We start from the raw sequence: 13911 nt of genomic DNA, 5'->3' as shown, positions 1-13911 counted from the left end.
TTCAGTGGCGGTCTGCCGCCTTCCTCAGGCCAGACAAGACGCGTTTCAGTGGAGGTCTGTCGCCATCCTCAGGCCAGACAAGACGCGTTTCAGTGGAGGTCTGTCGCCTTCCTCAGGCCAGACAAGACGCGTTTCAGTGGCGGTCTGCTGCCTTCCTCCGGCCAGACAAGACGCGTTTCAGTGGCGGTCTGCCTCCTTCCTCAGGCCAGACAAGACGTGTTTCAGTGGCAGTCTGCCGCCTTCCTCAGGCCAGACAAGACGCGTTTCAGTAGCGGTCTGCCGCCTTCCTCCGGCCAGACAAAACGCGTTTCAGTGGCGGTCTGCCGCCTTTCTCAGGCCAGACAAGACGCGTTTCAGTGGAGGTCTGTCGCCTTCCTCAGGCCAGACAAGACGCGTTTCAGTGGCGGTCTGCCGCCTTCCTCAGGCCAGACAAGACGCGTTTCAGTGGCGGTCTTCCGCCTTCCTCAGGCTATCTGAGGAACTTCGCTCTACACTAGGGCTGTCCCTGGTTTTGCACATCACGGTGTTCACCATTACAAGGACCCAACCATGCAGCCATAATGGCATCACACTAGGGAGCGCCCCCTATTGTTTCTCTTCTCCACAGACTGCTATGTGGCACATATGACATAGGTATCTGGCAGGGCTGTGCTTCAGTGGCGTCGCCAGGGGGGGGCCAGAGGGGGCCACAGCCCCCCCTACATCCACCATGTGCCCCCCCAACTAAAATGCGCCCCCCCCCCCCCAAAGTGAGCCGCTGCCAGACACAGGGAGATGAGCGCTTCCATTGCGCTCATCTCCTTACTACTGCCTGTGCCAGCGGCGGTGCAGGGGAGGGAGAGGCGTGTCCCTTCCCCTTGCTCTGATAGGCTGCAGGCACTAGGCCGGCAGCCTATCAGAGGCCGGCGCAGGCGGCGCGATGACGTCATCGCGCTGCCTGAGCCATACAGCGTGGGACACAGGCCAGAAGAGGCCTGCATCGCATCGCTGACACTGAGGTAAGTATGTGTTCTTTTTTTTATTTATTTTTTACAATAGTGATACTGAAGGGGGGACGGGACTTAATAATGGCACATGACAGGGGGGAATTAATAATGGCACATGACGGGGGGGACTTAATAATGACACATGATGGGGGGGGACTTAATAATGGCACATGATGGGGGGGACTTAATAATGGCACATGACGGGGGGGACTTAATAATGACACATGATGGGGGGGGACTTAATAATGGCACATGATGGGGGGGACTTAATAATGGCACATGATGGGGGGGACTTAATAATGGCACATGATGGGGGGGACTTAATAATGGCACATGATGGGGGGGACTTAATAATGGCACATGATGGGGGGGACTTAATAATGGCACATGATGGGGGGGACTTAATAATGGCACATGATGGGGGGGACTTAATAATGGCACATGATGGGGGGGACTTAATAATGGCACATGATGGGGGGGACATAATAATGGCACATGATGGGGGGGGACTTAATAATGGCACATGATGGGGGGGACATAATAATGGCACATGATGGGGGGGACTTAATAATGGCACATGATGGGGGGGACTTAATAATGGCACATGATGGGGGGGACTTAATAATGGCACATGATGGGGGGACTTAATAATGGCACATGATGGGGGGACTTAATAATGGCACATGATGGGGGGCGGGACTTAATAATAGCACATGATGGGGGGACTCAATAATGGCACATGATGGGGGGGACTTAATAATGGCACATGATGGGGGGGACTTAATAATGGCACATGATGGGGGGGACTTAATAATGGCACATGACGGGGGGGGGAACTTAATAATGGCACATAATGGGGGGACTTAATAATGGCACATGATGGGGGGGACTTAATAATGGCACATGATGGGGGGGGACTTAATAATGGCACATGATGGGGGGGACTTAATAATGGCACATGATGGGGGACTTAATAATGGCACATGATTACTGGCACGTAATGGGGGGCTTATTACTGGCACGTAATGGGGGGCTTATTACTGGCACATGATGGGGGGGCTTATTACTGGCACATGATGGGGGGCTTATTACTGGCACATGATGGGGGGGCTTATTACTGGCACATGATGGGGGGGCTTATTACTGGCACATGATGGGGGGCTTTTTACTGGCACGTAATGGGGGCTTATTACTGGCACGTAATGGGGGGCTTATTACTGGCACTGAGGGCATCTACTGGGGCATTTTATACTGGTACATTATGGGGGGCACTAGGAGGTAGGGGGAGAGGAGCACTATGGGGGCATTTACTGGGGGCACTATATAGGGGTATTTTATACTGGCACATTTTGGGGGACATTAGCTCAACTGGGGGCATAAGGGGGTATTTTTTGCATTGTCACATTATAAGGAGAATTATTTCTACGGGGGGGGATTATGGTGGGCTTTATTACTCCCCCATGGTATGACCCCCTAGTAGCAGCACCAGCCTCTCCCTGCTCCGCTATCCCTCTGCCCCTTCTCCAAATCCTTATTATGAAATCTTTCTCATTAGGATAAAACACAACATCAGCTCCGCCGAGCCCCCGGCCAAAGTGTGGAAGTGGCGTCCGAGATCCCCAAGGGCCAAGCCAAGTAACTGTAAGTGTTCATGTGAAATATGTTTATGTTATAGACATATAGCCTACACTGTGCCCCACAATATACAGTATACCGCTACACTGTGCCCCACAATATACAGTATACCTCTACACTGTGCCCCACAATATACAGTATACCTCTACACTGTGCCACACGATATACAGTATACCTCTGCACTGTGCCACACAATATACAGTATACCTCTACACTGTGCCACACAGTATACCTCTACACTGTGCCACACAGTATACCTCTACACTGTGCCACACAGTATACCTCTACACTGTGCCACACAGTATACCGTATACCTCTACACTGTGCCCCACGATATACAGTATACCTCTACACTGTGCCCCACAGTATACAGTATACCGCTACACTGTGGAGTCTGTTCTATAAGCACCCTTGTTCTGTGGCGGCGGACAGAAAATAATCTGGAAGTGCCCCTCCCGAGACCAGGCTCTGGATCCGCCACTGGTCTGGACCGCTCACAGGAGTGTACATTTCTTCTAAACTGTAATCCGTATCCTCTGACCTGCAGAAATCAGCGCTTGCTCGATAACAACTAACAGGCAGTACCTGTAGGCTGTAGCCTGGCCCTGTTACCGAAGCTAGCCGAGTGGTGTAAGGTTTAGGTACTAGTAGAGATGAGCGGCTGCTGAATCCTGATTTAAAGTTAAAGTTACTGCAGGATATGGATTACGGTTTAGAAATGTCAAATGTACACTCCTGTGAGAGGCGGGGAGGGGGATCTGTGGATGACACTGTTATGGAGGGGGAAATGGGGATGACACTGTCATGGGGGGGGATCTGTGGATGACACATATAGCATAAGATGCTATACACTGTATGTGGCATCCACAGATCCCCCCCCCCCTAGCAGTGTCATCCACAGATCCCCCCCCCCTAGCAGTGTCATCCACAGATCCCCCCCATAGCAGTGTCATCCACAGATCCCCCTCTCTATAAAAGTGTCATCCACAGATCCCCCTCTCTATAAAAGTGTCATCCACAGACAGCTGGACTTTTCTTCCCTGTTGCGGTTTTAGGTATTGGGTAAAGTATTGCAGCATTTCGAAGCGTACTTGTGTAAATGTATCGTTGTTATAGCTGCCCCCCCTACTTTTATCCTGGCCCCCAGTGTGCCCCCCCAAATTTTGAAAGCTAGAGACGCCACTGCTGTGCTTGGCTGGACCTTCTTCGGTATCCCACTTTATATGTCATATCCCAGGATGACATCATTGCTGCATTTTACAGTTTACACAGATACTGACCGTGTCGTGTGAGGTCACCACCGCACAGCCTATGACGTCACAGGGCTAACATTGCGCCCTCCACCACTCACCGCGTGCGCCGCTTCTGTCTCGTATCTAAGGACGCATGAACTTTTTCCTGTTTAGCAACTGTCCCGCCCCTTCCCAGCCCACCCAATCCAAGGCCAGGGCTCTGTACACACCCCCACGTGTGCGTGTGTCACGCCTATCTGTCAAAGTGCAAAAGTCCTACTCCAGCGAGCGGAGACTATTGGCTGAGGAGCGCACTACAAGTCCCGCCATGCCTTGCTGTCGCGTGACGTCATCGTTACCCGGGCCGCCTTCTTCCTGCTTAGTTCTGGGGAGGCTGAGCGCTTGTCTTCGTGACGTCACGCCGTCCAGTCACCCGGGCTGCTTGTGTAGAAGTGAGGGATCATGCAGCCCCGTCGGCCCGAGGGTTTCGATGGCCTGGGATATAGGGGATCGGCCTGGGGCCGCGGAGACGAGGCCCCCCCGCCTTACCAGCACAGCTTCCCGGCAAGGTCATTCAGCTCTTCCGGGGATCTGTCACAACACTGGGTGACCACCCCGCCCGACATCCCGGGGAGCCGTAACCTGCACTGGGGAGAGAAGACGCCACAGTATGGAGGAGATGGAAACCAGGCGCCCCCCGGCCTGGGGGAGGAGAGCGGGGGTGAGAGCCGCATGCCCATCATCCGTCGTGTCTGCACAGTGTCCAACATCTAAGAATGTATGTGAGAGGGCACAGCGCCCCCCATAGGCCGGGCCCTGCCTTGTACCCTACATGCCTGGCCTTCTGGTCCTCCATCCTCCAGTCCTATGGGCATGGTCACCGGTGCCCCTGCGCATTGGGGGTCATTTATTAGGGGGAAAAACGAGTTCCTTTTTCCAAATCTACTAACACTTATTCCTGGAAACGGGTGGCATGTTCTCTCCTGCTGCTCGGACCGCCTTAGGGTCCCCTAATTTATCAGGAGTCTTATCCCTTGTCATAAATGAACCAAATCTTACGGCAGCAAGGACAGGGTAAAAAGCAGTTTTTTGGACAGAGATAAAACCGTAGCATGCTGCGCTTTTATCTCCGTCCTGAAAAGTAAAAAAGACTGACCTGAAGCATCCTGGACGGATTGCTCTCCATTCAGAATGCGTGGGGATAAAACTGATCAGTTCTTTTCCGGTATTGAGCCCCTAGGACGGAACTCAATGCCGGAAAAGAAAACCGCTAGTGTGAAAGTACCCCAAGTAAACCATTGGCTGCAGCGACGCATGAGACCGTAATCGTACCCAGCCAGCAGGACCGGAGAGGCGGGGTGCAGGTGAGTATGATCATTTCTGTAGGCGATGCAGGCCTGGGGCCTTCAGTTAAAGGGGTTTTCTGAACCCGGACATACCCTTATTTTCACCCGGGCAGCCCCCCTGAGGCTAGCATCGGAGTAGCTCATCTCTTTTGTTTTCAATAACACACTGCCGGGCGGAATCTACCGCCCGGCAGTGTTATCTGTGACGTCACCAGCTCTGATGGACGCGCTTTAGCGCTGCCCTAGCCCATCAGTGCCGGTGACGTCACTGGGCTTCCTGGCAGCCCCATGGAGAGCCCCGGTACGTCGCCTTATCTCCAAAAATTGCCTTTGCCCTGCGCGATTTAGCGCAGGGCAAAGGAGAGCATCGGAGCATAAGATGCTCTGATGCTAGCCTCAGGGGGGCTGCCTGGGTGAAAATAAGGGTATGAGGACCACCCCTTTAATAGTTAAAGGACATCTGTCAGTAGATTTGTACCTATGACACTGGCTGACCGGTTACATGTGCACTTGGCAGCTGAAGACATCTGTGTCGGTCCCACGTTCACATGTGCCCACATTGCTGAGCAAACAGATTTTAATATATGCAAATGAGCCTCTAGGAGCAACAGGGGCGTTGTCAATACTCCTAGAGGCTCCGCTCTCTCTGCAGCTACTGTGCCCCCTGCACTTTGATTGACAGGACCAGGCAGCCGTAAACATCATCACTCTAGGCCACCTAGAGACTATGAACCTTGCACCAACACAGATGTCTTCAGCTGCCAAGTGCACATGTAACAGGTCAGCCAGTGTCATAGGTACAAATCTGCTGACAGATGCCCTAGGATTAATCCTGGAAAACCCCTCTAAGGGGGACCTCTCATGTCTGTTGTAGGAAATAGTTGAAATAATGATTTTTCGAACTCTGTTGTTCCTGGACAACTGGGTGTTACCATTCCCATTTGTCAGGTTTGCATGTCCCTACACACTCTTGCACTGACAGTACACCCCCCCCCCCCCCTAATTTATTCATACATTTCTAGGAGGTATAACAGAGGAACAGCGTAACCAGAATAGTTAATTCAAAGGGCATCTGTCACCACTGTATGAAAGTCGGCCTCTGTAGATCTGTGCTTGTCACCAGAGTCTCATGACACATGTCACAGTGTAGCCCTAACCTCAACCAGAAGCTCCAATGCAAAATTTGTGACAGGGCCCAACCCATCATGAAGCCCTCAGGCACTAGGGTGTGAGTGCTACCTCCAGACCCCTCCTTTGCGATATTCCCAGGTGTAGCGTAAAAGTGACCACAGTTAGGGATCATTCACATGACCGTGGTTTTGTTCTGCATCCGAGCCGCATTTTTTGCGGCTCGGGTGCGGACCCATTCGCTTTAATGGGGCTGCAAAAGATGCAGACAGCACTGCATGTGCTGTCCGCATCAGTTGCTCCATTCTATGGCCCCGCAAAAGTTATAGAGCATGTCCTATTCCTGTCCGTTTTGTGGACAAGAATAGGCATTTCTATAATGGGCCATCCATTCTGTTCTGCAAATTGCGGAAGGCACACGGGCGGCATCTGTGTGTTGCGGATCCGCAATTTGTGGACCGCAAAACACGGCACGTTCGTGTGAACAAGCCCTTATAGAAAATGAAAATTTGAAGGAAGTCCCTTCTTTACCATGTGTATGCGTTTCTGCAGTCAGATGTCGCCTCTGCAACAAAACCTCTATGTGAACATACCATTAGGGCTCATTCAGTAATGACCACATGATGGTCGTAACCATGGAAACAAGACATGTATAATGTGATGGAAGAAGGAGGCTAGCCAGCATAGGAAGCAATATGGATAATAACAATATATTGGTAAATGCTTTGTTTTAACTTTCTCTACATGATGAATGTCACTTGTTGAAGTCAGACAACCCCTTCAAAGGGAACCTGTCATCAACGTTATGCTGACGTCACTGAGGGCAGCATAAAATAGTGACAGAAATGCTGATTTCAGCGATGTGTCAATCATGAGCTAAAAGTAAGTGGTTGCCGAGAACCAGCATCATAATCATTGCAGCCCAGGCCTTGAGAAGAGTCACATCTACCTGAGAAGAGTCCTGGTTATCCATAATCTCCTGCTCTCTCATCTATCTGCTGATGATTGGCAGTTCTCTCCTGGAGAGAAAGGGAGAAAACTAGGTAGAAGCCTTAGTCATCAGCGGGTGGGCAGGAGAGCAGGAAGTCATGAATAACCAGGACTCTTCTCAGGAGGCCGTGACTCTTCCTAGGCCCAGTCTGCAATGATTGTGATGTTGGTTCTCGGCAACCACTTACTTTTAACTTTTAAATGACAGACGGCTGAAATCAACTCGCCTGTCCCTACTTTATACTGCCGTTAGTATGGGCAGCATAAAGGCGATGACAGGTTCCCTTTAAGACTCAAGCTTCATATGCCCGTATTAATGTGATCTGCGCTGGATGAAGGATGCACCAGAAAACTGGCATACAGCCATTGATACATTCCCACCAGTGTAGGGAAAACACATTGACTAATGTGCGGTAGTGGGGGCGCTGCTATGTCCCTGTGATTGGGATGACACGCGGCTGATGTGGTGAACATGCCTGGTGTACGTTCCGCAGCGGGCACGCTATCGTGCATGTGTATGGGATTTTCAGCCACTCATGCAGAATTTTTATAGTCTTGTGTATATGAATTGATTGACAGAAATGCTCTTGTGAATCGGCGTGTGAGTGTGTACGCTTCCACAAACATTTGCAGGGTTTTAATCGGCCATGAAACGTAATGCGTCAGAGGCAAGACCAATGCAAGGGGAAGATTAGGCTACTTTCACACTGGCGTTTTGGCTTTCCGTTTGTGGGATCCGTCATGGGCTCTCGCAAGCGGTCCAAAACGGATCAGTTTTGCCCTAATGCATTCTGAATGGAAAAGGATCCGCTCAGAATGCATCAGCCTGATGAAGTGGAGCAAAACGGATCCGTCCTGGCACACAATGTAAGTCAATGGGGACGGATCTGTTTTCTCTGGCAGAAAGGATCCGTCCCCCATTGACTTTCAATAGTGTACAAGACGGATCCGTCATGGCTATAGAAGACATAATGCAACCAGATCCATTCATGACAGATGCAGGCGGTTGTATTATTGTAACAGAAGCGTTTCTGCAGATCCACGATGGATCCGCAAAAACGCTAGTGTGAAAGTAGCCTTACACCACTGTTACTTTTCTGTTTTTCTGGTCCGTCAGAAGATCAGAAAAAAACGGATCCTGTGCATCAGTTCTGCACATTTGGATGCAGGACTTTTTTCCGTCTAAAAAAGCTCATCTCTGATGGAAATGGCTCAAAGGAATGCCAGATGTGCATAACTGCTGCACGCGACCCGTTTTTTTTCTTAAAGCATCAGTGTTTCATCCGTGTGTCTGTTTTTACACTCCATGTGTCATCCGTAATCCACTCGCACTGCTCAGCCTAAAATTAATTTTCAAAGCATCTCTAAAGTATGACTAAGGGAACTAAGGTAAACTTAGTCATACCAATCCAATTACATAAAGAAAACAATATGAGAGTTGCCCTTTAAGGTTGCCGTAACAGTTGGCGAGAGACTTTGCCTCAGTGGATTTCATGCCAGATGTTGTTGGGTGGAATGATTCCAAATGTTCAGGAGTTTATTGTGTGGAGCATAAGACATCTTGTTGCTGTGGTCAAAGGTCCCGCTGTGGTCTTATTCAGCACCCGAGAGTTATCTGTGTTGACCTTTTAGAAGTCGGATCTAATAAAAAGGTTTTATTGGTATTTTTTACTTTCATCTATCCTCAAGCAAAACTTGGCAGGAAAGTGGTATTAATGTGTTGCCAATGCCCTGGAATAGTTGTAGTAGTGTGTCACCCCCGAGGAATGAGACCTCTTGTGGGATGACACACACCCGCAACTACAATCACAACAGTGACATTACTGAGCAGTCATTGACTTGGACCAGGGACCGGGCAATACTGTAATAGGTCCGCCATAGTGTGTAGTGCCCAGAGTCGGCTTTCACCCGGCTGGCGATCGCTAGGAGGTGACTCTGCCACCTAGACATTTCACACGGGTTTCATCAGCCACTTCTTATAATTCTGTTCTTCACCCCCATGGGTCCTCATGGCTGACATGCCACTACTTTTTAGTGACTGCCCAGTTACCCACAACTCTCAGCGTATGACGTGCACGTCGCACAATACGCACAGTTTCAGTCTAAGTCCTTATCAGAAATGCTTATCAAACTGGTGTAAGAGTACTTTCACATTAGCGTTTTTATTTTCCGGCGCTGAGTTCCGTCCTAGGGGCTCAATTCTGGAAAAAGAACTGATCAGTTTTATCCTAATGCATTCTGAATGGAGGGCAATCCGTTCACGATGTCTTTTTGCCATTTCAGGACGGAGATAATAACGCAGCATGCTGCGGTTTTGTCTCCGTCCATAATTCCGAAACACTTGCCGGACGGATCCGGCATTTTTTTTTTCTATTGACATGCATTAATGCTGGATCTGGCCCCGAGTGTTCCGGCAAAACGGATTTGGCTTTGCAGTCTGCGCATGCTCAGACCGCCAAAAATATAAATGCCGGATCCGTTTTTCCGGATGACACCGGAGAGACAGATCCAGTATTTCAATGCATTTGTCATACGGATCAGGATCCTGATCCGTCTGACAAATGCCATCAGTTTGCATGCGTTTTGATGGATCCGGAAGGCAGTAACGGCCTGCCGGAATCCTCTGCCGCAAGTGTACCTAAAGCAAAAAATGTCTTAGTTGCCCTTAGCAACCTATCAGATTCCACCTTTCATTTTGCAAAGGAGCTCTGAAAAATAAAAAGTGGAATCTGATTGGTGGCTTTGGGCAACTAAGCCAGTTTTCCTCTACACCAGTGTCTTTTTAACTGCTTCCGGTGGTCCGCACTTTAGGCCTCATTCACACTGCTGTGTGCTGTCTGCAGAATTCTCACTTTTCTCTGCTGTTATCTCTAACACAGAGAGAAGGGAGGGGGAGAGCAAAGAGAGTCCTCCGAAATAGGTGCAGAGCACTGGTGGACTTTTGTCGTATTCTGCAGCTGGGTGAAGGAATTCATACACCGTCTAAAATGAAATTTTATGAAGCCTACTTAGTAGGTTGCTTAATTCTGCATTTAGGAAGCAAATGAACAATAAAAGTGTCTCCAAGCTATTATACTATATGTCTCTCTTCCATAAACAAATGGTCAGAAGGTTCAGTGTATGGAGAAGCCTGTGGTCCTCCCATTCCCCCTGCCTCTGGAACAGAGTCATAAGTGCAAGTGATTCCCAATCTTCTTTTTATGGAGTCTAATGGACATACTGGGTGACAACTACAAGAGATCCCTCCGAACATGTCTAGTGAAAGGTTTTCCTTGAAATTAGCATGGCTCATTAGTCTTTGCCCCCCTCCCCTCATCCAGAGAAACTGTCTCATTTAGACCTCATGCACACGGCTGTTGGGCAGCCGTGGCCGTATTGCGGCCCGCAAACGGCAGGTCGGCAATCCACGGCCACCTGCCGTGTGCACTCCGCATCACAGATGCGGACCTATTCACTTGAATGGGTCCGCAATTCTGGAGATGCGAAATGTTGTCTCGGAACGGAACACCGGAAGCACTACAGAGTTCTTCCATGGTGTGTTTCTTTCTATTGTTCTGCACATGTCATATTTTTTTTTTTTTTTTTTTGCGGTGCGGTCAGACCACGGAGTCCAGCCCGCTGGATGAATGTTGCCTGTGCATTGGGGACCGCAATGCGGTTCCCAATGCACGGAACGGCTGTGTGCATGAGGCCTTACTGGCATTGCTATCAGGCAGGTTTCTTTAGGTTATCATTTGGTGGATCATTCAAGATCTGTTGTTTTAATCAATAGTTTTCTATGGAAATGTCATGGCTAGCTGACTCATGGTATGACTATTATACCCATAATGCTGACCAACACTCGCATTCAGAGCTAGCCAATGGCGCACTTGGAGCAGGACCTCTCTATGTGCATCATAAAAAGACACCAAACATGACAGTGGGTGTTGTATGCATTAATCCCTTGTTTGGGTTATCTTACTAGGACAACTTATCCCCTATCGAAGATCCTCAGGAATAAGTTGTTGTCATGGGACATCCCTTTTAGCACAACTAAAATGATAAATGATGATGTAATTTTCTAAGCAAAGAGGCAATAAAAGTGTGCTTGGATTCTTGACTCAGTCTAAGGCGATAAACTTTACCAATAATGTCTTCTCAGAAGCTTAGGCTACTTTCACACTAGCGTTCGGAGCGGGTCCGTCTGATGTTTCATCAGACGGACCCACTCCTATAATGCAGACGTTTGCATCCGTTCAGAACGGATCCGTCTGCATTATAACTTAGAAAAATGTCTAAGTGTGAAAGTAGCCTGAGCGGATCCGTTCAGACTTTACATTGAAAGTCAATGGGGGACGGATCCGCTTGAAGATTGAGCCATATGGTGTCATCTTCAAGCGGATCCGTCCCCTTTGACTTCCATTATAAGTCTGGACGGATCCGCACGGCCAAGCGGACACCCGAACGCTGCTTGCAGCGTTCAGGTGTCCGCTCACTGAGCGGAGCGGAGGCTGAGCGCTGGCAGGCGGATGCATTCTCAGTGGATCCGCCTCCACTGAGAATGCATTAGGGCCAGACGGCTGCGTTCAGGGCCGCTTGTGAGCCCCTTCAAACTGAGCTCACGAGCGGACACCTGAACGCAGGTGTGAAAGGAGCCTTAGATGACACATCAGAAGGTTATTTGGCTGTAGTGATCCTTTGTGTGCATTTTATTTGCTTTGTATGTGGGATATTTTGAGTGCTTTGTTATTTATTTATTTTTTACACCATTTTGACTTGGGCCCCTTTCACACGGGCAAGTTTTCCGCGCGGGTTGAACGCATTGCACCCGCACTGAATCTGGACCCATACATTTCTATGGGGCTGTGCACATGAGCGGTGATTTTTCACATATCACTTGTGCGTTGTGTGAAAATCGCAGCATGCTCCTCTTTGTGCGTTTTTGACGTAACGCAGGCCCCATAGAAATGAATGGGGTTGCGTGAAAATCGCAAGCAAGGGCGGATGCTGTGCGATTTTTCACGCACGGTTGCTAGGTGACGATCGGGATGGGGACCTGATCATTATTATTATTTTCCCTTATAACATGGTTATAAGGGAAAATAAAAGCATTCTGAATACAGAATGCATAGTAAAATAGGGCTGGAGGGGTAAAAAAAAAATAATTATATATTTTAACTCGCCTTAATCCACTTGTTCGCGCAGCCGGCATCTCTTCTGTCTTCTTTCTTCAGGGCCTGGGTAAAGGACCTGTGGTGAAGTCACTGCGTTCATCACATGATCCATCACAATGGAGCGTAGTGACGTCATCAAAGGTCCTTTACCCAGGTCCTGAAGAAAGAAGACAGAAGAGATGTCGGCTGCGCGAACAAGTGGATTAAGGTGAGTTAAAATATATATTTTATTTTTTTTAACCCCTCCAGCGCTATTGTACTATGCATTCTGTAATACAATCTACACAACCTTGAACCCAAACATGGACTTCTGTGAAGAAGTTCGGGTCTCTGTACAACAGTCGGTTTTTTTATCACGCGCGTGCAAAACACATTGCACCCGCCCGATAAAAACTGAAAAACGTAATGCAATTGACTGCAATTGCGTACCTACTCACACGGCTTTGCCGCAATGCATCGGGACGCATCCGGACACGCTCGTGTGAAAGAGGCCTTAGAGTCTGCATGTGCTATTCAGGGGAATACGATCTTTTGTTCTCTGCAGCTGCTATTTCATGCAAATGCTGTAGAATATGGTCCTCCTGTCCACCTTCCTGCTCTGACTCCTATAGAGAGTTCCAAGGGCTCATAGTCATATGTGCATTTAGATTTCCCATAGACTTCCATGTAACTTCCTTCCCATGTGCATAACATTACATTGGTCAGTGTTAAACCTTATCTGCCACTTCTCTGCCCAAGCCTCCAATCTATCCAGATCCATCTGTAGCTGTATACTGTCCTCTTCAGTGTTATTTACTGTGCAAACCTTCTAAGAGATCATTAGAGTAACTACACCAAAAATGCACCATGGTTTCTAGAGTGAAACTGCACCAATGTATAGGTGATCTAAAGTTAGAGTCTACTCTAGTTTTAAGGTGCACAGACAAAGTTCTGGTGCATGGACAATTTTTTGGGCACACATTCTAGCGTAAATCTGGCGCCTTATTTACGATACTCCAAATTTATAAAGGTCCATGTGTCAGAATAGTAAATTTGTCTAATGTTAAGACTGTGATTCATATTCTTAGTGCATACAGCAACACCATTAGTAAGTGTGTCCCATTGTCTCCTTGTACTAGGATTCATTCCTACTTTTGATAAGTGAGGTCCTTTCTGGAGAATGTATTTACCAAACCTATTGTCTGCCTAAGGAGCCTTAGACCCCTTTCAGATGGGCAGTGTTTTTGTCCTGGTGCTCACTCTTCTAAACTCAGACACTGACCATTTTCAAACCTGGACCATCTCAGCATGTTCTGTCTTGTACAATCTTCCCACAAGATTCATTCATTCAAATGGATGGGCCTGTAAGAAAAATGGACAGCACATGGACTTCATCCATACGCAGTCCTTTCAAAAACTCATCCGGACGAGTTTGCTTTCTCTTGTCTGAAAGGGATCTTGG

General features: G+C 48.7%; 2 protein-coding genes across 3 annotated transcripts in view; one reads left to right on the top strand and one right to left on the bottom strand.

Annotated features, from left to right (window-relative positions):
- TMEM232 (transmembrane protein 232) overlaps nt 1–3989 on the bottom strand; it is a 210074-nt gene extending 206085 nt beyond the window's left edge. The window contains exon 1 of one of the 2 annotated variants that reach the window (XM_044291232.1): nt 3902–3989. The gene's annotated coding sequence lies outside the window, so the exon portion shown is untranslated. The remainder of the gene's footprint in view (nt 1–3901) is intronic. The other variant, XM_044291238.1, reaches the window with a different exon arrangement.
- Nucleotides 3990–4207: 218 nt separating this feature from the next.
- The window catches only part of SLC25A46 (solute carrier family 25 member 46), a 49275-nt gene continuing 39571 nt past the window's right edge, over nt 4208–13911 (top strand). The window contains exon 1 of the mRNA XM_044275946.1: nt 4208–4574. Coding sequence (XP_044131881.1) covers nt 4316–4574 — 259 coding nt within the window. The 5' untranslated portion in view covers nt 4208–4315. The remainder of the gene's footprint in view (nt 4575–13911) is intronic.

This window comes from Bufo gargarizans, chromosome 1 (assembly GCF_014858855.1).
Source record: "Bufo gargarizans isolate SCDJY-AF-19 chromosome 1, ASM1485885v1, whole genome shotgun sequence".
Lineage (NCBI taxonomy): Eukaryota > Metazoa > Chordata > Amphibia > Anura > Bufonidae > Bufo > Bufo gargarizans.
This window is presented reverse-complemented; position numbering and strand designations above follow the sequence as displayed.